The 26642-nt window shown below is 43.4% G+C and overlaps 1 protein-coding gene across 6 annotated transcripts in view; it reads right to left on the reverse strand.

The window, feature by feature from the left end:
* GRID1 (glutamate ionotropic receptor delta type subunit 1) overlaps positions 1-26642 on the reverse strand; it is a 3001620-nt gene that overhangs the window by 264070 nt on the left and 2710908 nt on the right. For all 6 annotated transcript variants that reach the window (XR_011268624.1, XR_011268625.1, XM_069610763.1 and 3 more), the window contains exon 14: positions 8236-8402. Coding sequence is in view for 4 of the 6 variants with exons in the window: in XM_069610763.1 (XP_069466864.1) it covers positions 8236-8402 (167 nt within the window). In the remaining 2 variants the exon portion in view is untranslated. The remainder of the gene's footprint in view (positions 1-8235; positions 8403-26642) is intronic.

The raw sequence follows: 26642 nt of genomic DNA on the forward strand, positions 1-26642 counted from the left end.
GAACACCACCATCTTGTTTATTTGCGAACATTTCAGGACACCGCAAGTGTTCTTAGGACACATTCAACTTGACAGAGAACAATACGGACAGCGTCCTCATGACACCCCCTACAAACACTCCCCGGACACCGCAAGTGTTCTTAGAAGCATCTTCAGAACACCACCATCTTGTTTATTTGCGAACATTTCAGGACACCGCGAGTGTTCCTAGGACACATTCAAGTTGACAGAGAACAATACGGACAGCGTCCTCAGGACACCCCCTACGAACACTCCCCAGACACCGCAAGTGTTCTTAGAAGCATCTTCAGAACACCCCCATTTTGTTTATTTGCGAACATTTCAGGACACCGCGGGTGTTCTTAGAACACATTCAACTTGACAGAGAACAATATGGAAAGCGTCCTCAGGACACCCCCTACGAACATTTCAGGACACCGGGAGTGTTCTCAAAAACATCTTCAGAACACCCCCATTTTGTTTATTTGCGAACATTTCAGGACACCGCGGGTGTTCTTAGAACACATTCATCTTGACAGAGAACAATGCGGACAGCGTCCTCAGGACACCCCCTACGAACACTCCCCGGACACCGCGAGTGTTCTTAGAACAGTTTCACTTTGCTTGCGAACAAAACTGACACATATTGAGTCCTTAGAACACCCCCCAGTCAGTTTATTTAGAACATTTCAGAACACCCGTGATGTCATACACTCCCACCCTCCCCAAACACTCCTACACACCAACACACTCTACAAAATAAATATTTTGAACAAAGTTTCACAGCGCTGTCCGCGGACGTCCTCGAATCCAAGATGGCGGGCGCTACCAAAAAATCTGACGCGCTTCACGCTCCACGCCGTCCAATCAGCGAACACATTGCATGTCCGCGAACATCACTCAAGACCATTGGCCAATCAGGACACTGTCCGCGGAGCGAACAGGGAAGTGTGTCCGCGAACCGAACACAGATATCACTCATTTTTTTTTACCTACTTTTTGGTCATTTTAAAAAAAAAAATACTGGACGGATTTTCACCAAATTTGCAAAAGCACGCTTTCGGGACCAAGCCGCTGCTCCTGGTGCAAATTTGGTGGAAATCCGTCCAGCGGTTTGGGCTGTAGGCGCGAGCAACATTTTTTTCCCATTCAGTGTATGGGAAAAAAAAAGTTTTGGGACCCCCCCTATAACTTTGCCCCCCCTGGACCATTCCTCACCCTCACCAAACTTTGCAAAAATAATCAGAGTGACCAAAATACTTTTTTTGCAAAGTTTGGTGAGGATTCGTCCAGGGAGAGCGAAGTTATAAGCCACCCAAAAAGTGCTCTTCCTATGGAAACAGCAACTTAACCATAACTACATGGCCACTACCTTGGCCATGTAATATATATATATATATATTACATCTATATATATATCTCTCTCTCCCTATATATATATATACATATATATATATATATAGGGAGAGAGAGAGAGAGAGAGAGAGAGAGAGAGAGAGAGAGAGAGAGAGAGAGAGAGAGAGAGAGAGAGAGAGAAAATAGACAAATAAAAATGGTCTTAACGCCATGATAAAAGATCATTCAATTAAATGTAAAATGTTCATCCAGCCGTAAACATTTTATAATTCCTACTAGGACATTTTCTTCCACCGTTGTTTTCATCAGAGTGTGCATTTTATCAAAAGTTCAAATATTCCGCTCAGTACACATCGGTCTTAAGTAGCATCTCCTTTGCTTAATATATATAGGGCGAATACGCACGAAATGTCTCACATTATTGACCCTCATAAAACAATGTTTGAGTATACCTACTCTGAATGTAACCATCAAAGTCTTCAAAAACGTTTTACATAAGATATCCAAATACAGTTCGAGAGAGAAAATACTTTGGAATTCTAATAATTCCATTACTACATTTTTACCTGCACACTGCTTACATAATTCATTAAAATACCATCTATCATAAGCATTTCTCAAAATGGATTTGGCACAATTTAACAGGAATACACCACAGAAGAGGTAGATTCAATTGTAAAGCCATTTCTTTAATATAATATGATATGATATGGCATTTATAACACCCTTGTACACAAGTGTTTCTAGGCACGACATTACAAGGAAGGGGAAACAACAATCGTATTAGACTTTGTGTCAATCAGATCGTGCAAGTGCAGGGAAGTGGAAGGGGAGAAGTGCCGAGGGGATAGAGGGGGGGGAAGTGCAGGTAACTCAAAAAGTGCAGCCAGCGGGAGGCTCATAAGTGAAGAGAGAAGGGACTGTAGGGTTGCAGATACATACTCCAAGTTCTGGGGCAGCCGGCAGGCAGTGCAAAGTGCAACTCTCCGCGGCAGGGGCCTCCCTCTGGAACAGCCTTCCTGCCTCCCTGAAACTTGAGGAGAACCATCTCCGGTTCCGGAAGCACCTCAAAACCTTCCTCTTTGTTTCTGCTTTCCCTCTCCCTCTCCCCTGCTGAGCGGCTAATTAATTTTCACTGAAGCTGCACTGATCCTGCAATTGGACCACTCTAAACGGCCTCGGTCCTGGGCCCTGCCACTCTCCACTTGCACTGATGCCCTGGAACCCCTTTGCACTGCGGGTCTGTCTCTGTATCCCTACAGCCCCCCCTCCCCCAGCACTTGTTCTGCACTTACCTCACACTTGCCACCAGCTGGCCCTATTTATTTATTTATTACGTACGCCTCTTACCTTGTACTGAACTTCCCCCCTCCCCTTCCCCTTGCACTTTTCCCCTCCCCTACCCCTGCACTTGCGCGATCTGAATGACACCTGGCCTAGTAGGATCGTTTTCTGTCTCCCCTTGTACCCCCCTCCCTGCCTCGTCGCGCCTTGAAACACTTGTGTATAGGCGCGTTACAAATACCATATCATATCATATCATATCATAACTGGACATGCAGGAGCCTGAGGCCAAGTTCAAAGGGCAGCCAGGTGGCCAGTGCGTGGAGAAGTTGGGACATCAGCAGGGGAGAGGAGGAGAGAAAGCAGAACCGAAGAGGAAGGTCTTGAGTTGCTTCCGGAAGTTTGAGAGAGGCAGGGAGGCTGTTACAGAGGGATGCCCCAGCCGAATATAAAGATCTGACCCCAACTCTCTGCTTGGAAAAGCACCTGACCCTCAAAATGTTGGGGGTCGATGAGCGGAGAGCTCAAGGAGAGCGATATTTAGGAAGAGAGAGCTGGGTATAGTGTGGTCCCAAACCCCAGAAAACCTTTTGGATGATGGAGAGGGTCTTCAACTTGATCCCTACTGCCACTGGGAGCTACTGAAGAGATTTCAGAGCTGTAGAGATATGATCCCTGGGCTTGAGGCCAAGGACAAGTCTTGCAGTCATGTTCTGGATAAATTGTAGAAGTCGGAGAGTAGAGTCAGGGAGTTTTAGAAAGGGGCTGTTGCTGTAGTCCAGCCTAGAGAGGACCAGAGCTCTGGAGACAGTGAGCTTCTGGGGGAAAGTCAGGAAAGGAAAACTACATCTGAGGAGGTGCAGCTGATACTTTGACTTCTTAGACACATCAGAGATGTGAGGAGAGAAAGAGAGGGTGGAGTTGAAGATGACCCAAGGTTCTTAGCCTTACAGGTAGGAGCTGGAAGAGGTCCCAGAGTGGGTGGCCAGAGAGAGAAAGGGATGGAGGGAGCTGGTGTACAAATGAGGAGGATCTCAGGCTTACTGGCATTGGGCCAGAAATCATTGGGGGCGCACCATTCCTGAATTGTGGCCAGACAATCTGGAATGAGAGAAGGAGAAGAGGTGTCCGAGAGGAGCCTGAAAGAGAGTTGGGTGTCATCTGCATAGCACTTAAAGTTGAAGCAGAAAGCAGTGATGCAGTTGCAAGAGGTGCCAGGTATTGGTTGAAAAGCCAGGGATAAAGGCTAGACCCCTGAGGAACACCACAAGTAGAAAGAGAGATAGAAGAGAGGAAAGAGCCCAGTTGGACCTTTGAGGATCGGTCAGTGAGAAAGGAGGTCAGCCAGGCCAGGGCCTGATTAGTGATACCCAGGTTATCATGAAGGCAATTGAGCAGGATTGCATGATTTACCACATCAAAAGCAGAAGAAATATTGAGGAGAATAAGCACAGAAGGAAGGTTAGAATCAAGGTTAGAGAGCAGGTCTTCAAGGATGTTCAGGATATCAGTTTTGGTGCTTCTGGCAGCTCTGAAGCCAGACTGGTGTTCGTGGAGACAACCAACAGATTTAGTGTGCAGATTAAGCTGGGATATGGACTGCTTTTCCAAGAGTTTGCCAAGGAAAGGAGTGATGGAAATCGGGGGATTGTTAGCCAGAGAGGAAGGATCAGGAGGGGGTTCTTTAGGCGGGGGTGCACAAGGGTACTCATGCCAAACCGCTCCAGTTCCATTTTGATTGGGATATTAGGAGGACTATTTGGGAGATTAAGAAGTTGCTTAAATAGCCTATTTTCCTCCGTCACCAGACTGTGAGAATCCCTATACCCACATATTTCGACACCACAATCTGGAGCCAAAACAGCATGCATTCTATAGATCTCCATAGCTTGGGATATACTCTGGCCTCCATAATGATCAGCAAAACGTATAACCACCATTCCGCTCCTCGCCAACATAGTCATGTTTTTTGCTATCTGATTACCCTATCAGGAGCATTATATATTAAGTATTCACCGCCCAGAAGAAGTGTAACCTGGTAGTGGACCACACACCTTTTAATTAAGAAATAAGTATGATGAGAATCATCTCTACAGGTTTTAGCGGGATGGGCATCCTATTCCGTGACACTATTTCTTAAACAATGATCATGTTTGACAATTAATAATGGCTTAGTAATGAGGTCTAGCAAGTAAAGGATGAGTTAAGCGAAAGATTCATGACCTTTTACAAAAGCGTGAACAACAGGGAGAGTTGCCACTGAATTTAATTTTAGAGTCTGCTTTATAAACGCAGGAGATGGCCACAAAAATGCATCGAAATATGAATAAAATGGAAAGATACTCTAAATTGCAGAGAGATAGCAGAGGTTTGTACAGGAGACAATATTTTGTGAAATGTGTGAGGTGGGTGGGCATTGCCAAAACGCATAATCAGGATGCCAACCGTGTACTCATTTATTCTACTGACTACAGTAGCAACAATGGTATGTGAACAGCAAACATTTTAGACAAAGAGCATTATCATCTTTCCAGTATCAATTGAAACAGTGAGAAATCAGTGTTTGTCAATGGTTGTCTCAAATATGCCTATCGTTAACTAAAGTGCATTTATAGGTCTGTAGGTGAATGCATAGTAGACAAGTTAATTACGTGTTCATTCTTTGACATATGTGGTTTATGTAGATCTCCATATTAGTAACGCGGTAAGGAGTTTTTGCATGTTCAAGAATGCATGGAAAGTACATGCATGAGCATGTTATGTGTCTGGCCAGTATTCAAAATGGTAGACTAACAATGTGGTGGGTGTGTATTGTTATATATTGTATATGGTGAGCAACGACCTATATTCTGAAATTGTAGTGGGATCAAGTAATTATAAAGATATGTGTCTACCACAGTTGCTCAGTGGAAATAATGAACTAAATTACTATGAGGCATCTTCTGAAATGTTGAAATGGGGGTTTTGAGTTGATACAGGTAGACGGGGCCTCCCGACATGTAAACCAAGTTGGAGTTCGTAAGTTCAGAAGGGCTCTCTGATCTATAATTGTAAACCTAGCATGGTGCATTACAGTGTCCACCTTCCCATGAAATATCAACAGTAAACCAAGTCACCGGTAATGAACTGAAATATATTCACCCAGACTTCAGGAGACAGTACAAATCCATAAAAAATACATGGTGCCTATAATTCATGACCTTTATAATCAGTGATGAAGTTGCATAAGCACTGGCTATAACTTCTTGAATGTTTTCTTTATAGATTAAAATTTTGTATGGTGAGTTGCCTTGCATATCTTTTTTTTTCTTAGGGTTACTTATGTTTCTATCACACATGTGACTCTGAATCACAATGATATTTGTCCACCACCAGACCTGAGTCCATATTTTGATAAGAGATACGTAATGTAATACAAAAGAAACCATGTAATAAGATGTAATGAAAACTGGTCTTATATAGCACTCTTCTGCCAATAATGTTGGCCTTGCAGTGCATGGCCCTTTAAGAAAGCAGGTCAGGCTGCGTTAGTCAGATAGTGGCAAAGTACATGCCAACACCTTAGATATTGATGGATGGATGTCAGAAGTCCCATTACCTGTGTGCCCATATGAAAAGCTCTATGTGTTTGTGGTTGGTATCGACGGGGCAGGTTAGCCTCATGGGCAGACCCCCGGATCGTGGAGTGCATAAATTGACAGCATGGTTGTAGATAGGGGATGGATAGGATCTAAATCTCTTAAGTACACGGGACCTGGAGGTTGTCGGAAGGAGTGTGCGAGGTGTAAGGATGCAAGATTTTAGTAGTGAGGAGTTTGTTGAGGGGATGGACGTGGAGAGGGTGGTGAGGTTGTTATCGCTTCCTTGCTTTTGGTGGTAGATTTCACTGAGATTAAGGTACAGACCAAAGTCACGCAGTAGAGGTTTAATGAATCAGATATTTTTTCAATGATCTGTATGTTAAAATGTATAAACTAGAACTGAATTAATCTAATGGTAATGCTCTCCTGTATATCCATAGTATTCCCCAGTTTTGCATTGTGTATGGGTTTGTTCCTCTTGGTTGTCACATAATAGAAAAATTGACTCATGAGGTGGGAGACACTGGCTGCAGTAATTTCACACATTGCACCAGTACAAACTCTGTAAACACTGTAGGCCTATTACCTGCAGTGGCCGGCATGTCTATGTACCCTGAGCGCAAGCTGTCCACTTTGTGTAAATCACAGGCAGGTATACATTGTTCAAGCCCCTACAATACAAAGTATGGAAAAAATGTACAGCATGGGATAATACACAACTTATATTATCCATTTTCACCAACACACTAGCATCTAGAAATCAGTAAAGTGCTGTGAAAGGGCTTGCACTCACGAGTTACAACTATGGGTTTTCCCACAGATGATAGTGCTAAGAGTTTTAAAAAACTGCAATGTAGTGTTGTGATGTTCGTCTTACTTTTGTAATAATTTGCAATCTCAATAGTTGCCATGATTGGACCAACAAGTGATCAATGAATATTGTGTACCACCCACGTAAATGTCTGTGAAACCGTAAGTGTTTACAGGTTTTTGGGGTTTCTGAAGCCTGAACACATAGCTGTGGTGTGGTTTGGGAGCCCCTCAATTTCCAAGGAATCTTCACTATTAAATTGAGATTTTGGTCACACTTCTTATGGATAACGACCATGCAAAATGAGCTCTCCATATCATGAAGTAAAGGAATTCACTACCTATTACTGATTAATAATTTGGTGGACATCTGCCTGAGTTTTATTTCTAGTTTAAGGTCCAGCCACATAAAAAGAAAACGTATTTTAGTATGAGACCTGCCAATGTAATAAGTATAACAAATGATAGCCTGCTACTCTTTACTGGATGAACTTTTTTAAATTGAATAGCAACACGTTTTGTTGCATTGACACACTTTAAATCACCCTGAATTTGGCTAATTCAAAGTCTCTTCAACTAGATGGAGCCGTGGTAGAATTCTACAGGCTGAAAGACAACACCAGCTGGCCACAAACTGTTTTGCCATTTGCCTTACTTTATGCCTTACTCATTTCAGTTCTACAGACTAGTTACTCTCCTTGCTCACAAATCCTTTTTTCCATCCCTTTTCTTCCCACCCTATACCTCCTGCAAGCTGCGCACAATCACCCTCAAATGATGTCACCACAGGTGCTAGAGTGTGTATTCTTCCATTATCCCATGTAGTGTGTCACCAAACCATACAACGTGCTCCTACTAAGTCACTTGTATGTTTATTCTGTGAGCAAAATGATCTGAGGAACCAAAGATGGCGATACATGTATGATTCGTTAATTTACATGTATTTACATGTTTTTACTCTGTTAATTGTCGAGCAAATACATGGCACTACATATTTATTGCAGAGGGAATGTATCTCTACCTCTGTCCATGGGGGGTTTGTGGGATGTCGACATGTGAAATATAACACATGCATTGGAACGGTCTCATAATGAAAACATATGTCCAGTTACATCTCTATGCACCTTTGCGTCGCTCCAAATACAATTGCTACAACCTTCATTGGATGAAGTAATGCGAACAGGAAAACATAAGTTCATATTACCTCTGTGAAAAGATATCCCTGTAGGGGCTGCCATGCTGGAGGGCTATGCCATATCCTTTGCTACTTATGCTGTTTCCAATTACAGTCATCGAGCAGTCATCATCTGTCAGAGCGGCATATTCCACTACTGTCACATCCCACAGGAAAGCATAATGCCCTCGCTTTGCCTGTAAAAAAATACATATATGATTAGTTCACCCCCTTTTCGGGAACCGCAGAGCAGTGGCTTGAAAATATGAAGAGCCAAGAATGTGGAATAAAACCATGCACCCCGCAGTGGAGACATCAATTTGAGAAGTGGGGCTCCGAGTGTTCCCAACCCAATCACAGTTGGAAGAAAGTTTTCACTTGTTCTTTGGAAGTTTCGTTCTAAATCGAAGAGTTCAGAAACTCCTGTGATAACTGCCATACTTATTTTGTACCTTTTTCAAATCCTACAATTGAAATGATTTTGACATTTTGTGGACATTAAATTTGAACATAGCAACTTGGAAGCTTAGGGAATATGTCTGTATTAGTTCCGCCACATGCATTAAAGTAGGGATACGCAACTCAGGTTAACCTATATACCACCCTTGCACAGCATGGAGGCTGCAGAAACATGTAGCAACCTCTGACAATGTGTCAGTCCACACACACACGGGTGCACAGTGTTTTTATTAGACTGGTGGGGCATTACAATCATTGCAATCAATAATTCGGATTTGACTGCCATGAAGATGGTTATAAACATTGTAAATAGAAAAAGAAAAAAACCTTGAGTCTGCTTATAACACTGGAAAATGCATACCACTATGTCTACAACAGAATTACTGTTTCTTTATGCTACGTTCTATTCATTAGACACTTTGCGTTTAAACAATTGGACGCATTACATACTGCAAAACATTTGCTTGACATGTAACATCTCAGCGAGGGAAACTGCCTCTCAATGCATGTGCCGCTCTGCATGCGTCTGTTTTTTCATTTCCAATTCATGGCCCTTCAGATAAAGGGGCCTTGCAGGACTTACTTCCTGGTGTACATCTTTCTGCAGCCAACGGCTTTAAAGTGGGTGAATCCCTTCCTTTTATCCCCCATGTATAGGTGATTTCAACCTCTGCGAGTTTCCTTTAGTTTCCCCATTTGTCTTGTAATTACCATATAATAAGGTGGTCTCTGTGACTTTGAAAGCTTATGGAACCACCATCTGAGCACAATTTTGTGTTAGTACAATAACAGATACCAAAACTTGGATATTGCTTGATTTTACAACCGGATTAACACAGCGCCAAACCCTTTCTCTTACAAGTTATTTGCACCTGAAAATTACTCATTGAACTTTACGTGAAATAGATATGATGACACATATTAGACCATGGCACTATGCCATTCTTGCTCACCATAAGCAATGTCCATATACTACAGAACTTACCTGCATCCTCTTGGGCACTCTCCTCCATGCATAGTTGATGTAACTCCTCTCGCCTTGAGGTGGGCATTCCAAACTCTGCAGGTTACCCATTGTCCCTGCAATGTGATGTACCCCTCCTCCTTATGTCATGGTTCTCCTTCCCTGTGTAACCCTTCAAAGGTTGTTCGTAGTCTTATTTTTCTTTCCTGCATGCCAAGTCTGCAGTCACTAATACCCAATTGTCATATTGCTGTCTGTTTTCCTGAGGTAGCCCTTTATTCTATGAGGGAAGGCTTTTCTAGTCTGTAGTCACTCTTAGCTTGTTGCCATATTGCTGTCTGTTTGCCTCATGTAGCCCCTCATTCGATGAGACAGGGCTTTTCCATTCTGCAGTCATTCTTACCTGATTGCCTTAACTGCATGTCTGGTTTTCCTTATGCAGTTTACCCTACTTGTCTCTGCACATTATATTTGTAGTTGCATGTATTGTACCTCTCACCCTCTGCCTCCCTACACCCCCCTTTCCTCCCCTATCCCTCGTTTTCATGCTCAGCACTTGCACGTTATCAGTCGTTTTACAACCTAGTCAGAATGTTTTGTTTGTTTCTCCTCCCTTCATCCTTCTTCCTTCACTTCTCCTCCTCCCTCTATCCCCTGCTCTCATGCTATAGCACATGTACGTTCCAAATGTTTCAAGACCTTTTAAGAACATTTTGTTTTATATCTTCTTCCTCACCCCCCCTTATCTTGATGCCCCTTGAAACACAATGGTCCTCATTATGAGTCCGGCGGTAACCTGCCGGTTTGTCCGGCTCAGTTACTGCCAGACTCGTATTACCATTCCGCCTCCATTATTCCCAGAATTACCGGGGCATTACAACCCTGGTGACCCGGGAATTCCGGAGGCTGAATTCAGTAAATCCCCATTCCCATTGAGTCCTATAGGACTCAAGGACTCAATGGGAATGGGGAGTCCTATAGGACTCAATGGGAATGGGGACCATGGAAACACCGGCACCATCTTGTGATGGTGCCGGTGTTTCCACGTCTGCTTGCAGGCAGGTGGTGTTAAACCCGCCAGGTCAGACCTGGCGAAAATGACACCTCCGCCTGCAGGACCCCGAATCACCCAGTATGGAAACAACGGTGGCGGCGGGTTTAACGCCACCATTATTTCCATACCGGGTGACTCGTAATGAGGCTCAATATTTGCTTTATAGTGCACATTAAAAATAACCAATAAATGTCCTGGCAGGAGAGTAAACCAGGCAAAGCCAAGTGTTTGAAGTGAACTGCATAAGAGTATACTGGGCAAAGCCAAGTGTGTGAAGTAAACGGCATATGAATGTCCTATCAAGAGCGTTTACCAGGCAAAGAAAAGAGAGTGAAGTGAATTGCACAAAAGGGCCTAGCAGGAGAGTTTACCAGGCAAACCCAACTGTGGGGATTGAACTGCATAAGAAAATCCCAAGGAATTATCATACCCTTATGATTTTGAAATATATTGAATGTGTTAGGGAACCAGGCAAGGGATTATACCAGGTGTTCTGAGAGTCTGGGAACCACACCTAAGTTGTGGTATTGTGAAGAGCAAACCTCAAGGAAGACACATGCCCATAGGATTGAGATTACATTGAAGGTAGACAGAAACCTGGGAAAGGGAGTAATTTCCCCAGGAGTAGATTGCAACACTAAGAGGAGGGCGCTGTCCCCTTGGTCTACAAAGAACATGATTATTCTTTTAGAACTGTTGTTTTGGTGGAGAGAATCCCAGGTAAGGGAGTTGTTCCCTGGAACTGTGAATATTAACCATTTGATACTTTTATATTATGTATACCTTTTTGTTGGATTTTAACATTCTTTGCACTTTGAAGGCCAAAGACAATATTCTGTACACCTTGATGGCTAGGGGTAGGATTTCAGACACAGGACATTTTTGCTTTGGACATCTTGACACAGGACAGACCCTGAGTTGTGGTTGACGTAGGGAAATACTGTCTAGAATAGGGATAGTGAGGCATTTTCCAACCTCTTTGTTATTTAATAAAGGTCTATAACCATAAACTTGAGTCCTTTGTGTCTGCGTCTCATTCCTGGCTCCTCGCAGAAACATTAGCCTTTCATGTTTTCTGCTGATTTTAGATCTGTTGAAAGCACCAAGATGGGTGTTAAAAAGCTTTAGAACTCTCAACCAGAGGCACTAATGCTTAAGCGGGCCCAGGGTTTACTGTAAACTCCATTTGATGCTATTTTGCTGGTTCACATCATCAAGTGATTCAACATAACTTTCATTTGTAAGCAAATGATATCCAGGACCATAGAATGCTTCAGGAAAATTCTGGTTACTGTAACAATGCAGGACCTTTCCTGATACACGTCCAACATTGGGTGCTCCAAAATTGGCTTTGCCCGAACAGATAATAAATTGAGCTATTGATCGTGGGTCCCTTCTGAGCAGCTCACTGCACTTTGTACTTGCCTGACTCAATAAGGTAGACATGAAATAATAATTTGGAATATATCTGCCTGAGCAAATAAGCAGACGCACATTTGGGAGTTATAAGTTAAATTGGCCAAGCAGAGGTTTAAAAGCAGGTACTTTTTGTCTGTGAGTGACAGATACACAGAGTTAAGCACAATCCCATTTAAAAATATATCTAGCACTCAGAAACAGTTTCAGTAAAGTTATTAAATGTTTCATGTATGCAGTTTCAAATTATTAACTATGTAATGACAACATTCCTAAATTAAGCCAAATTAAAATCAATATGTTGGCAATATTTGGTAGGATAACAGGAAATAGGAACAATCTCCCTCTTGAAAGAGAAGCAATTGGAAATTAATTTGTATCACCCATCATAATAATAGTCTGTCTTTCTGCTGATCTGTTCAGTCTTGTCAATTACGGAAGAAAATGTTACAATTATATTTCATTCAATGTTCTTAGATTACTTTCTGACCAACAGGACACCTGAGGAATGATTAACTGTTGGGTAGCCAGATGTATTAAAAAGGCAAATTATAGAACAACTTTTTTGTTCCAGAGTTTGTAAGTAGCAGGCATTAGGAATTGAAATAATACAGCCTCATAGAAGAAGGAGGGGATCATTATGATGGGAAAATGACACGTCTAAAGCTATGACCTGAGGTGAAGCCGAGGCCCAATTGTTGGGGAAGGGTCATTGTCCCAAGAGAAAATGTTATAATAAAAGATATTCATACTGAACCCATCACGACCATAGTAGTCTTATGGCATCTTACCTTGTCCAAGGGGTAGCATATTATCTGTCTGTGGCTAAGAAGTAAGAGGGTGAGGGTGAGGGGAAAGAGATAGAGAACGCAGATAGACAAAAGATTAAACACGTTTACTGGGGATGGTAAAGGAGTATGTGGTAGTAGGGGTGCATGTTTTTGCATATAAGGGTGGATTCAGGTGCAAAGCTTGGTTGGAGTGTGCATTTAAAAATACAGGCCTATTACAACCATCGTATTCCTACACATTAGTGTTAATCTGTATTGCATTTATTGAGCATTGGCTATTATGAGATACTTTAGCCCCTTTATCATTCTGGTCTAAAAACAGTCCCTACTCAAAGAAGACATGTTAGTACTAAAGTTATGAAATTACACCTGTCCACAAAAGAATAAAGCATACTTAATGAGCAGCCTCAGGCCCCACGGTTATATCAATACATTGTGCACCTACATTTTGGCACTTTTCAAATAATAAAACACTGGACTGATTAACACTCTCCTGGACACTCTCCCACTCTGCCGGACACACCTTGGATGCTCTTATCTCTACTGACATCCCTCTCTCCAACCCTGTGACTACCCCTCTTTCCTGGTCTGACCACTCTCTCCTCTCTTCCCACCTTGACCTCCCCTGTCCCCTTATGATGCCTCATCCCACACTGCCAGCCTCCTTCTCAATCGTTCGACCAATGAAGCATGTGTCAGTTGCTGAATTTGCCCTCCTTCATCCCTCCTCGGACCCTTTCACATGAGTCTCCTTCTGACTCTGTTCTAGCTAACCACCATCTCTCTATCACTAATACCCTGGACATCCTTGCCCACCCATGAGGATCTGCATGAAGCCTGCCTCCAAATGCAACTCTTGTTATGACTCCGACTTGGCAGCTTTGAAACGCAAGTGCAAAGCAGCAGAGCGGTAGAGGCAGGCATATAGCTCATCCTCTGACAAATTGGCCTGCTGTATACTCCAAAGGCAATATCGTCTCACCATCTGCTCCAAGAAGCGGGCTCATGTAAAACCCTGCATATCTGGAGCCACCAATAACACGGCAGAACGCTTTAAAATCTGCAAGGAACTTGCCAATCCTACTGCAGTTCCTCCTCTCCTCCTCTCTCCTAGGCCCGCTGCTCTCCACTAGCCACCCACTTCTACTCGAAACCTCTAGACATCCTGTACTCTGTCATTTCCTGCCCTCCAAACCCCTCTTCTCTCTCCTTCATTGGCCCCCACCCCATACTCTCCTCCTTCACTCCCATTGCACCAGATGAGATCACAAGTTGTCCAATCTATGAAAGTCTCCTCTAAACAGGTGCTCCCCTGCTCCTCCAGAACCATCAAGGACAACATTGTCTCTCTTGCCCCAGCCTTGGCTGACCTCTGCAACCACTCGTTTGCCACCAGCTCCTTCCCTCAACCCATTAAGCATTCTCTTGTGCACCTTATCCTTAAAAAGCCACCTGCTGACCCTTCTTGCGGGCAAACTTTCGCTCTATCCATATCACCCCTTTTTTTGGCCAACCCATGGTGAAGCTGGTCATCCTCCAATTGACCCTCCACACCGAAGTGGCTGGCTGCTTCCATGACCACCATTCCAATTTCAGGGCAGCAAGAGGCATGGAAACTGCTCTCTTGAACACCCGTGGAGACCTACTCTCTAATCTGGACTCAAACACTCCCTCTGTTCTGATCCTCCTCAATCTTTATTCTGCCTTTGACACAGTTAACCACTCCATCCTCAGAGACTGTCTCCATGATACCATAGGCATCACGGACAGGGAACTGGCATGGATTACCTCTGACCTTTCAAACAGACCATCCCAAGTGCAAATGGGTCCTTTTCTCTCCTCTACCTCACTCTCCACCTGGTGCATCCCTCAGGGCTCCCTATCACCATGGCTCTTCAACATCTACCTGGCCCCTTTGGCCCAACTGATTTCCACCTTCTCCCCTTCTTTCCAGTGTTATGCAGATGACACACAGCTCTCGTTCAAGCTTTCATCCTCTTCCTCCTCCGCCTCCTCCCTTATACTTGACTGCCTGACTACTATTCAGGCATGGTGCTCTGCCAATCATCGCTGCCTTAATGCCTGTACGACAGAAATCTTTGTCATTGGGACACCTGATCCTTGTCCCCCCCCCACTCTCTGGCCAGACTCCTTGGATCCCCTCCCCTCACCCTCTTGTGAGGCAAAAAACATTGTGATCATCTTAAACTCCTTTCTCTCTTTCTCTCCACAGATCACAGACCTTGCCATTATGTCCAACTTTCAGCTGCACTTCATCAGGGGCATTCTACCTTTCTTCACCTCTATCTAGGTTAGATTACTGCAACAGCCTCTTCCTCAATCTGCCTCATTCCTCCCTTCACCCCTTTAACTAATCCAGAATAGGCCTGGTCCCTTCAGAGTCATACAGGGGCCACAACACCCCCAGCACCCCTTATTAACACTGCCGCTCAGGCTCCCCTTCCCGGACTAGCCTAACCTGGCCCTCCTTGTCCACAACACTCATCCTACCTTCCCCCATCCTCCCCTAGCACTTACTACCTTAACCCTCCCAGCACTTGCCCGGCCCCACCTTTGGGGACACCTCACTCCTGCAATTCTCTCTCTACCCCAACCCACTGCACATATCCCTTGTCATGCACTTGCATGGTAGGATTGTCACAATGCCAATATAACCGTTTTTCGTTGTTCTACTTTTGTGATGCCCATGTACCTCTTTCTCCCATCTTGTCTTGTGGCACCTGGAAACACTTGTACATAGGCACCATACAAATGGCCAATACAATAAAATACAAGAAAAAACAACAAATGAACAAAAGCACGCTTTTCAGGAACCGACCAAAGATCCTCATGCAAGTTTGGTGCAAATCCATCCTGGCGTTCATGTAGTAGCGGAAAGCAAAATGTTGTCCCCGTTCAAGTTTAACAAGATTTTAAATATTTTTGGATCACCCCTACAACTTTTCCCACCGTTTACGTAACCACACCAAACTTTGCAAGAATATTCAAAGTCATGTCTATATTGTTTTTCAAAGATTCTTCAAACAGCGCCAAAGTTATAAGCTGCCCAAAAACTGGTCTTCACCCACCCTGACCCCCCTACAACATTGCCCTCCTTTATGACATTGCACCAAAGGCAGCACAAATATTCAAGGACAGGTCTATATTGGTGTCACAAAGTTTTGTGTGGATTTGACAAATGGAACCAAAGTAATAGGCTCTTTGCCGTCTCTGTATTATATTCACTGAAACATGTTTTACTTTGAAAACAGTTAAGACAAAAAATGCATTGCAACAAAACCTTTCAAATTCACTGGACAAATTTTAGTTAAAGAGACGTTAAGGTGAAAATGTAACATAGAAAACCCTTAGAAATTGGCAGGCATTCCAGGCCAAGTCACCTTACCGACTCACGGCCGCTGTTTTGCACCGTATGACCACAATGATGACATCAGAGATGTAATTGCTGATGACATCATTGGTGGCATCACTGACAACATCACTAATTACATCACATATTACATCACTGATTACACCACTGATTGCATCACTGATGACATCAGACATGAGAGCACTCATTATGAATTTTTACATATTTATCAGTAAGCCTCTTGGTACATATATTATTTGATTATACTTAATTACTATGAGAACATGACATAGAACAATAGACGGGTACACATGTATGGTATGTGTGCATGTGGAGCATTCATTTGAAGTATTTATAAAAAGCTGAAATTAAAAATATGAACATATTATATTTTAGACCTATCTTTAATTTAGTTTAATACAAGCAATTAAAATAATCCATTCAATAAAATGCACACAATTGTGGCAAATGTACTTTAGATATATTTAAGATAATATATGTACATACAGTAGTAAAACAAATGGTAATAGGAATAGATGGACCTAGAAACATGTTGAATCCTGAGTGTTAAGAAAATGCTAAATGCACAGATCTACATTTTCTTTTGTGTTTATTATAAAAAATAGTATATGGACGTATTGTTTTCTAAATATCTAAGGTCTCTTTAAGACCTCAAGTCCTTTTTTCCTATGTGCTTGGTGTCCATGAGTTTGCTTAGATATAAAAGCAAGGGTATGAATTTAAGTTGCAAGCTACTAGCCAGGCATGGAATGCCACTTGCCCACTTATTTCTCCACATCCACACAACACACCATTTCCTATCACTAAGAGTCAATTATCACTCGCCATTAGCTTGGAACAAGTACACATTTGGAGGTGTTGTGGAGTTGTGGTGTTGGAAGTAAAACATACTTGTTTGTTTTTTAACAGTGAATAAAGTACACAAAACATGTTGGTAAAATACATGTGATATTGTAATATTAAAGTAAACACTTTTCTTTAAAAAAGTGAAAGGGTTTTCCATGTTTTTGCTTTCACTTTGGTAAGTTACATTAGGTTGAAATACCTTGTTGAAAGAAATCTTACTGGCAAATTACATTGCTGTTTCCTGAATGCAGTGACATGTATTCTGCGGTTTCCCTGGCTGATCTGAAGCTAGAATGTTTGGAATGCAGTCAAAATCAACCGATATTACAGGGTTCTGAACATTTTGATAGGCTGAGACAAGATCAATTTTGACTTTCATGCGCTAATTAAGCTTTGTAGACCTAGCCTGAGGTCTGTACCAGGTATTATGGGCCCTGATGACCTAGTTAAAGGCCTGAGCTCTGCAAAGCCATTTAACGGCGTATGCAGGTCCATAACTCAGGTACTAACAGAGAGCGAGGTCTATAAAGCCTTTATATCCTGTGTGGCTCTTCTAAATATACAGTGTATTTATATGTATAATGAAGTTGTCAGTACAAAAGTCCTGGGTGGTCACAAGGATTTGGCTCACACTCCCTAACGTACTGAAGGCAATCCCTGGAATGTAGGATTCAAACCCGTCTTCACGCTGCACCAGATCTTATAGTATTTTCAAGATTGTCCAATCAGAACTCTCTATCAGCATTCCAAGGGTTATAATTTAGCTTGATAACCTGAGTATAATGTCCGTACCAAGAGTTATGACCTCAAAGAGTGTGTTGAAGGCTCAAATGCAGCAAGGTATTTAACGAAGTACACAGTGCCACAACTCCTGGTATAGCCTTAGAGCAGCGGTATTCAGACTGTGGTGCATGACCCCCTGTGGGCTGCGTCCTCATGGCCAGGGGGTCCCACACCCACAGTCTGAATTAAAAAAAAGAAATATGTATATTTATCTTTTTTTAAATGCATTTTTTTTAATCTACAATCTAGACCGCAGACTAGAATCTAGACAAAAAAAATCTGGTCTTCAGCATGCAATGAATATCGTGTGTAATGGTACCATATTCTTGCACACAGCTATCATTACACACGATATTCATTGCATGCTGAAGATCAGATTTAGCATATAGTATAATGTTGCTTCTTCTTTCCTTCTAGTGCCTCACATGACGACCCTTGCTCTAGAAAGACGTGTTAGTAATCTGAGTAGGGATGGCAGTAAGAGTGGTAAACAGGGTTAATTAAAAAAGTCTGTTCTAAAATGCATCATTTTAACTCATTATTTCAAAACATTTCCTGGATGGAGAACCCCCCCACCGTCCCAAGCCCTTCTTGATTATTTGGGGCTCCCTCACTCCGCTCGGTCACTATGGCATATCTGGGGGACCTCTTTATGCACCTCCCCTTAAAAAATTCACCAGTCGCAGTTGACCCTTGGACTGTGCTGGTAGCATTTGGTGGAGCCCATGGACTATACTGGGAGGAGGGGGCAGCAACGGCGCACCACAGTTCATAGCCATTTGGACTTACTGTCCATTTGTTATTTTTGGGGGGTCCCGGCCTGCCCACATTTTGCTCAGGGGGTCTCAGGCCAAAAAAGTTTGACCACCACTGCCTTAGAGTGAAGTCTACAAAGATATTAGTGCACCACTCATTGTTTAAATGAACAAAGAAAGCACAAATAAATATCTCCAACTGCTGCTAAAAAGCCTGAAAATGTTCGATTAGGCCGTAAAACAATATTTAAGACATACTTTAACGTTTTCAGGCGTTTGTTTTGGGCATACTTGTCTGGGTCCCTGCTGGAAGGAAGAAGGGGTAGGGCTTCCTAACCAGTTTGGCTGCGTCTGGCAGGTGCAGTGGCCAAGTAATCGAGTGGCAATTTGGTGGAGGTAAGAACAATAGGCCTTGTTGTATCTGAGAGGTGTGACCCGTTTACGATTACAGCAGTTTCAGGGAGCGGGACAAACACCTGCAAGTTAAAGTGAATAGTAGTTTGGGGTAAGCTTTTAAAGTTCCCAGGCCATGCCTGTCAGGCGAGAGCTGGGGGTGTAAAGTTGGGCAGTGCAGGCAGTGGAGCGGCTGCTTTGGAAGTTGTTCTTTCAAGAAGGGAGGGAATGTCACACTGAGAGCATTGCCCAGGGGCGTTGCTAGGGGGGGGCTGAGGGGGCTATAGCCCCTGATCTTTTGGTTGTAGCCCCGGATAGAATCTCAGGAGCTACAGCCAAAAAACTAGCTAGTCCCTAGTCCCAACAGTTCCGACATCAGCATAGCCCCGGGTCTTTTCCAGACCTAGCAACTCCCCTGGCATTGCCCACGGCTTTGTTTGCTCTCTGTGTGGCTCTCCCGTTAAGAGGGGAGAACTGCGCTGAGAGTTCTTCCAGCAGTCCATGCTGAGAGAACACAGAGCTGCGGGCAGAGCTCTCTGCACTGTGCTCCCTATCTTAATGAAAGCGCCACACTGAGAGCACAGTGAGCCGTGCGGCTCTGTGTTTGTCTCTATGCCGCTTGGCTGATCTGAAAGCTATACCAGTTTGTATAGGCCACAGATTAGCCAATCTCCACAGTGGACACCATACAGGGTTTCACTAATATTATTTGACATTGAATGTGCAAAACCTTTTGAATGAATGACATCTGCAAGCTTAGCTATGGCAACTAGTATTTTCCCAAGAGATGTATGTAATGCATTGATATCTTTGGTGTAAAATAATTACAGCATGTAGTAGACACATGCTGACTGCAGGAAGAGGTATTATTAAACTCGTTAACATATATGTAAATTTAAAAGGATCCATCTTGAAAATGTTCATGAATTTAATTTACTGATCAGCTGGGAAATCTAACATTTTGACAAACATGTACCTGTTTCGTGTACCATGTATTACGTGTAACTACAAAACATTCTTTCCGTCATATTCCTCAACTGTTATCTACTAGATAGGGGCATTTTGGATCCAGATCAGTGAAAAGGAGCCTCGTTTAAAATAAGGTTGTCTTCCATGTATAACAATTCAGATGGCTTTTCTCTAGCCATGGATGACTGCGTTGGGGAAAAGTAGAAAAATAAAATGTGTACTTTGACTTATTATAGCCAAGGAAAACATTTGCACTGAATGGACAAATACCTCCTGACAGAAGCATGCATTTAAATAGTCTTAAAAGTTTAAAAAGTCAAACACATGGTCAGTTTAGGCACTTTGTTTTTTTAATTGTGTTTAGGTTCAAAAATAAACCTTCGTCAGCAGAACTATATCAGCAATAAAATCTACCCAACAGAAAAGAAAACCTATTGCACAGTTTAATCCATAAAAACTGAAAACATAATTATCGTTAAATAGGTATGATACATGGTTCTCAAACGGTACACTAAATATAATCATTATAAAGACACATAATTCATGAATCCTCACATAAAATCTTATTAGCATTACAATTTAAAACTTCTTACCAACTACCAATCCACGAGTTCCATCTGCTTAAGGAGTGTGAGCACTCTAATAGATGGAGAAACACATCTACCAGAGTAGCATTCTTACCAGAACAGTAGTTCTTCTATAGGATAACCACAACCTAAATACAACCTAAATATCTGCCCGTGAACCAAGTCTTGCTCCTCGAGGTAATCGGGCAGCCCACTCTGTTTTGCTGCCTATTTTACAAAACCTGCAGCGAGGAGAGGGGCACCCATCATAAAGATTTGGGATTTCCTTAGTTAAAATCAAATTAAATCTAAATCTCAAAAACAATGTCCTCAATCTTGCATTTGGGAATGGTGCTAAATAAACCGACAAATGACTGTTTCTTATGATCTCCCGAAAAGTCTTTATACAACTTGTAGTTTCCTGGGGCAGAACAGGTGTTAATCCAGTACCAGACGCATTTCTTTTTTTACCAGTTCTGGGTTTGCATCAAGTTGCTGTAAGGTACGACCCACTTCCTCCAGGATATCATCACATTCAGAGGCCCATGTAGAGAGAATCGTACACACGTTTCCCATTAAAAACGTATTCAGGTCAAAGAATAAAGACTCCTGTGGTGGTCTAAGCACTTTTTTGAAGAGAGAAGTAGCATATTCCATATTACATGACGTTTCAAGGAGTGTAATGCTGGCTCCTATTGCACAGCCAGTGGGGAACACAATTTGGCAATCCTATGACCTTTCTCCACGATATCCACTCAAGGATATTGACAGATTATTTCTTAAGGGATAACAGGTCTCTAGGTCAAAAGTTACCTTGGGGATCCCTTTCATCTTGTAATATTTAGTTACAGGTTCCAAGGATTACATCCCATACTTATTGTTGATTTTCTTCATCTTGGGGATGCATCAATACATTTTTTGTTTGTAATTAGTTTTTAATGTCTTTGTTCTTCTATTTATTAAGTTTCATGGTACCAAAATACATGAAATGCTTGGTTACCTCGATAGGTGTCATTCCCTAGACCCACATAAAGCCCATCATTTTGTTCCTCCTGGGGGAGAATCTCATGATTTTTTTGTTGACTTGTTTATCACCAGATCATTGGCTTCTGCATAGCGGTGTAAAGCTGCTATCATTTTCTGCAAGCCAATTTGGGTGTAATACAGGTTCAAAATGTCCCCCTAGGCTAAATACTTTATCTTACTATTCCCCACACGCGGGGAACCCAGATGATAGTTCTCAATAGGCTCTCCTATATCAGATATGAAGAGATTAACTAAGCAAGGGGCCAACATGCAACTGTGCCTCAGCCCTCTATTTGAAGGTATCCACTCAAAGACCTCCTCTTCTAGGTTTAACCAAAACTGAACAAAAGTGTTTGAGCGTAAATACACCCACATTTTCAATGGGTCCGAAGAGAGTTCCCATCCAGCAAATTTGGCCACATATTGGGCCTCATTCCGAGTATGGCGGTAAGGGATAGCGGCCACCGCTAACGAGAGCGGTGGCGGTAATCCCTTACCGCCATACTCCGAGTTCCCTTTGCGCCATGGAGGTTTTAACACCTGCTTTTAGCAGGTGTTAAAATCCATGGCGCTAAGGGACCTTGATGTTAATTACGCCACCGTAATTTACGGTGGCGTAATTAACGCCTTCCCCACTCCCATTATGCCCTATGGGGCAAGAATGGGAATGGGGAAGGGTAAATGGGGATTGGGGAATTACCGCCCCGCCAACCTTGGAATGGGGCGGTAATTCCGCCATCCACCAAGGCGCTGCCGGTCCGGGTACGGCGTCAACCAAGGCGTTAATAGCGCCATTGGTTAGCGCCGTACTCGGAATGAGGCCCATTGTCTCTGCTTACTGAAACAAAGTCACTAGAGAAGTCAATGAAACCCATAACCACATCAGAAGAATGTAGTCTAGTATAACTATATTGGAATATATTCAAAATCAATGTATTCAGCGAATTGCCCACATCTTTACAGGAACCAGATGGATTCCTTGTCAGGCACCCCACCTTAATGCCCCATAATTCCACCTCTCTCAGAATCAATTAGGAGAAGATCTTACTCTCAACATCCATAAGAGTGATTGTTATATAATTGCTTGGTGCTAAACAGTAGAGGCCTCATTACGAGGTATGCCGGTAGCCATGCCGCTTTTGGCGGCATGGCTGCTGGCAAAACCGCATCTGTGTCTGTGGCCTCGGAATGAGGACTTACCGGACCATTCCGAGCTCGGATGGCCCGGTAATTCCTCACTCGAGGACACGGACACGGTTCATCCCCATTCCCATTTCAACCCCCATAGGGCTGAATGGGAATGGGAGAGGGAGTAAACAACAGGCCATTACGAGATGGCCCGTTGTTTTGCTCCCTCTTCCCCTCGCGGGACCCGGTATGCACGCCTGGTTTTCCCAGGCGTGCTTAACGTGTCCCGCGAGGGGACTTCGTAATGTGGCGGAACGGGTGGAACGGCGCAGCAGCCTTTTACGGCGCCGTTTAACCCGTTCCGCCAGGGTCGTAATGAGGCCCTTGGACTTTTTAAAAATAGGGACACTGTATGATAATTTCTAGGTGTTCAGCGTTTTACTCTTAAGAGGATAGACCGCTCAATCTTGGGATGAGTCATATTCTTGCATGCAGCAACCACACAATACTCACCAGTCTTTATTCCTTTCATGTCATCAGAGGTTCCCAACCCCCTGCAGCTTTTTGCATTGGAAAACGTGGAAGTTCACAGGGGCATGGATCTTTCAAATCTGCTTCTATCATGTCAAAATTTTATGGGGTATTTACCCATTGTTGACTTTTTTGCCAGAGGGTCAGTATTGAAGCCATTCTCCTGTAACACTTGGATTACTGAGGAGCAACTACTTTTCTTTTATTCCAGGAAGACTCCAATAGGTATAAAACCCTGCAGTCAGATTGTGAATCTGAATTGGCTTCTGAGTACACCTTAGTACGGCTGTACATGTTCTTCATATGCTGCCCTACAGTTGAAGAATAGTCAGATTGACTTAATTCATCAATTTCTATGCTGTGCATCAGGAAAGTAATGTTTATGAGCTCCACACAAGCACAATACCATCCGAAAGGACCCTCTCGGGCATACTTAAATTGTGTTTGAAATGCTATCTTTAAAGATAATGGGCCTCATTCCGAGTCAGGTGGTAACCCTGCTGGTGCTACTGCTGGGTTGCCGCCAGACTTGGAATAATTTACCACCTGACTTCCCGGTAACACTGGGGGATTACAAACCTGGCGGTCCGGGAAGTCAGGTGCTGGCAAATTGTAAATCCCCATTCCCATAGGGACTCTATGGGAATGGGGACCACGGAAGCACCAACAGTGTTGCTAACGGTACCGGTGCTTCCGTGACAGTCTGTCTACCGTGGCCGCTGTGCCCGGCAGGATCAGACCTGTCGGACACAGCGGCTCTGGCAGGCAGACTTGTACTTTGCCAGTCCGGAAACAACGCTGCCGGTAAGCTTACCAGCACCGTTGTTTCCAGACCAGCAAAGTTAAAATGATGCCCAATATTAGCTTGTTTGTATGTCCTTCGTATTGCAAGCCCCTGACCTTTGAAGCACCAATCAAGGGCATAACGAAACCCAGCATACTTTCAAGAACACACTAAAAACCTGGTTTCTTACTCCCTTCCCTAGAGAAGACCTAGAATATACAGGACACAAGGGGCAGACAACACTTGCATAGTTGCCAATATGACCAATTCAAATCAGTAGGTGTTTATCCAGTCCTGTTTTATTTCTTTCAATTCTGGGATTTGTAGCTCTGCTTTTCCCATTATGGAACTCCCACTACAGTTTTCGGAATTCAAAGAAAAAAACAGGACTGGATAAACACCTACAGATTGGAATGGGTCATTTTGCACATGGCCATAATCATGAATGCTTGTATTCTTGCACTTTGCACAAGTGCTCCTCATTCCCTAAGTAGCAGTCAGACCGTGAGGCTTTCCCTCCCTCTACTGGGGCAGTTTCTGAAACATCTCTTAACCGTCATGATTACTATCGCGATCACTTGCCTCCACAAATCCTACCATTTTGCATCTGCACCTAACCTAATTTAATGTGCACTCTCGGCATCACCCCCTCATCTTGTGTACTTTTATCTCCTTCAACAATTATGCAAGGTCTTCAGAAACAACATATTTTCCATACATCCTCATTTCAAAATAGAACATGCTGTCAGTGCTCACCGTCTGACTGCTGCTCCTGGTTGGATTTGGTTTTATTGAGAGAACCCCTGCGTTTCCTTTGCTTCTGTCTGAAGTGGTCTGTGTTCGGCTGGACTGCCTGCCTGCCTCCGCTCACCAGAGGATAATTACATCTGCCTTGCGCTGAGCACGTGTGGCCAAATGCACTCAAGTGAGAGACGTCACCAGATATTAGGTAAGGCGTTATTTTCTTGCGACGTTGATACTGGTGTAGAATTCTCTTCGGAAATCTAATTATATGCCGAAAAGAGCAGGTCGTTATAAGACGAGAAGCTGCCCGAGAGTGGGCTTCATGGGTGGAAATGCTTTAAATAGATATGAGCCGGAAGTGGACACACACTCAGAATGCCCTCCCTGAAAGCGACTGGGGAATATTAATGGGCACGAAAGTTCCCCACCAGAATCAAATCAATGGGGAAATTACGGCATTCTTCACCACCATAAATCGTGAAGTAAACAACAATTCACTTTTGAAATTATGCATGAGCTTGAGGAAGGAGACTGTTGCCCTTGGCAACTAAGTTACGCATATATATCACCAGTGAACATCAACCCTAGCGTGATCGGGGGCAAGCTTTCTCTGTCTCCTGATCTTGCTAGATGTGCGTTGCAGAGCCCTGAAACGGTTCTATCTGATCCAAGTGTCAATGATACATCTATGAATGACACTACTTTTGATGAAAATGAAATTAGTTCTGTGCATGTATTATTAAAGATCTTATTTTCTTTATGTGCCGCTCTTCATAAGGAACAAAGACAATGGGCCTCATTACACGGATGGCGGTAAGGGTTTACCGGTACCAGTATTTTACCGGTACCGGTAAATCCTTACCGCCTTACTACGAGGTCCCTTTGCGGGTTGGGGAATTTAATGCCTGCATTTTGCAGGCGGTAAAAACCAACCCGCAAAGGGACCAGGGAGCTAATTGCGGTACCGTAATTAGCGCCTTCCCCAATCCCATAGAGCCCTATGAGGCAAAAATGGGAATGGGGAAGGGCAATGGTCGAAGGGGGAATTACCGCCCCGCCAACCTTGGAATAGGGCGCTAATTCCCCTTTCCACCAAGGCGGTGCCGGTATTACACCGCCATCCGTGTAATGAAGCCCAATGTCTGCACGTTCTAACGGCGATCGAAATTGCTACTGCTGCCCCCAATTCAGAGTCCATGCCACTAATGGAGTCTACATTACAGGAGGCCGACAGAATTTTCTGTGGAGAAAATCCTGCCACCGGTAATACAAGATTGGTACTGCTGTGTAATCTTGAAGCACAGCCACCGAATCCTATAGCTCCTACAGACAAGAAGCACGAAAGTGAGCAACAACCATTACATGTTACAGATGAACAACGCCCCATACCTAAAAAGCATAGATGACCGTGTACCCAAAAGAAGAAGCGATTGATTGTTAAACGTAAACCCAAACCACCGTTATTAAAAATGGAAGAACAAAGGTTTGGATGATAATCAGGTGTGCTTCCATAGATGGAAATTATACACTGCTAGAAAAACATAAATACACGTAGGAAAAATAAAAATAGATAGAACGATGTGCGAAAATGGTCCTCTTGAATATTGGGTATGCAAATTACCACAGAGGGATACTGTGGGGATATCACTCGATCGCGGGAGCGTGTTCTCGCGAGATCGCACTTAACGAGATCTCGCGAGCCCACGCTCCGCGGGAAAACGTTTCCCGCTTCAGAGCTGGCAGCCCGCCAGATGAAGCGGTCGCAACAGAGCGCTGCTCCTGATGAGGAGCCAAGAAGGCAAGAACTTCCAGCAGCCGTACAGCCCAGCTTCTAGGG

This window comes from Ambystoma mexicanum, chromosome 8 (genome assembly GCF_040938575.1).
Source record: "Ambystoma mexicanum isolate Mex_15411 chromosome 8, UKY_AmexF1_1, whole genome shotgun sequence".
Lineage (NCBI taxonomy): Eukaryota > Metazoa > Chordata > Amphibia > Caudata > Ambystomatidae > Ambystoma > Ambystoma mexicanum.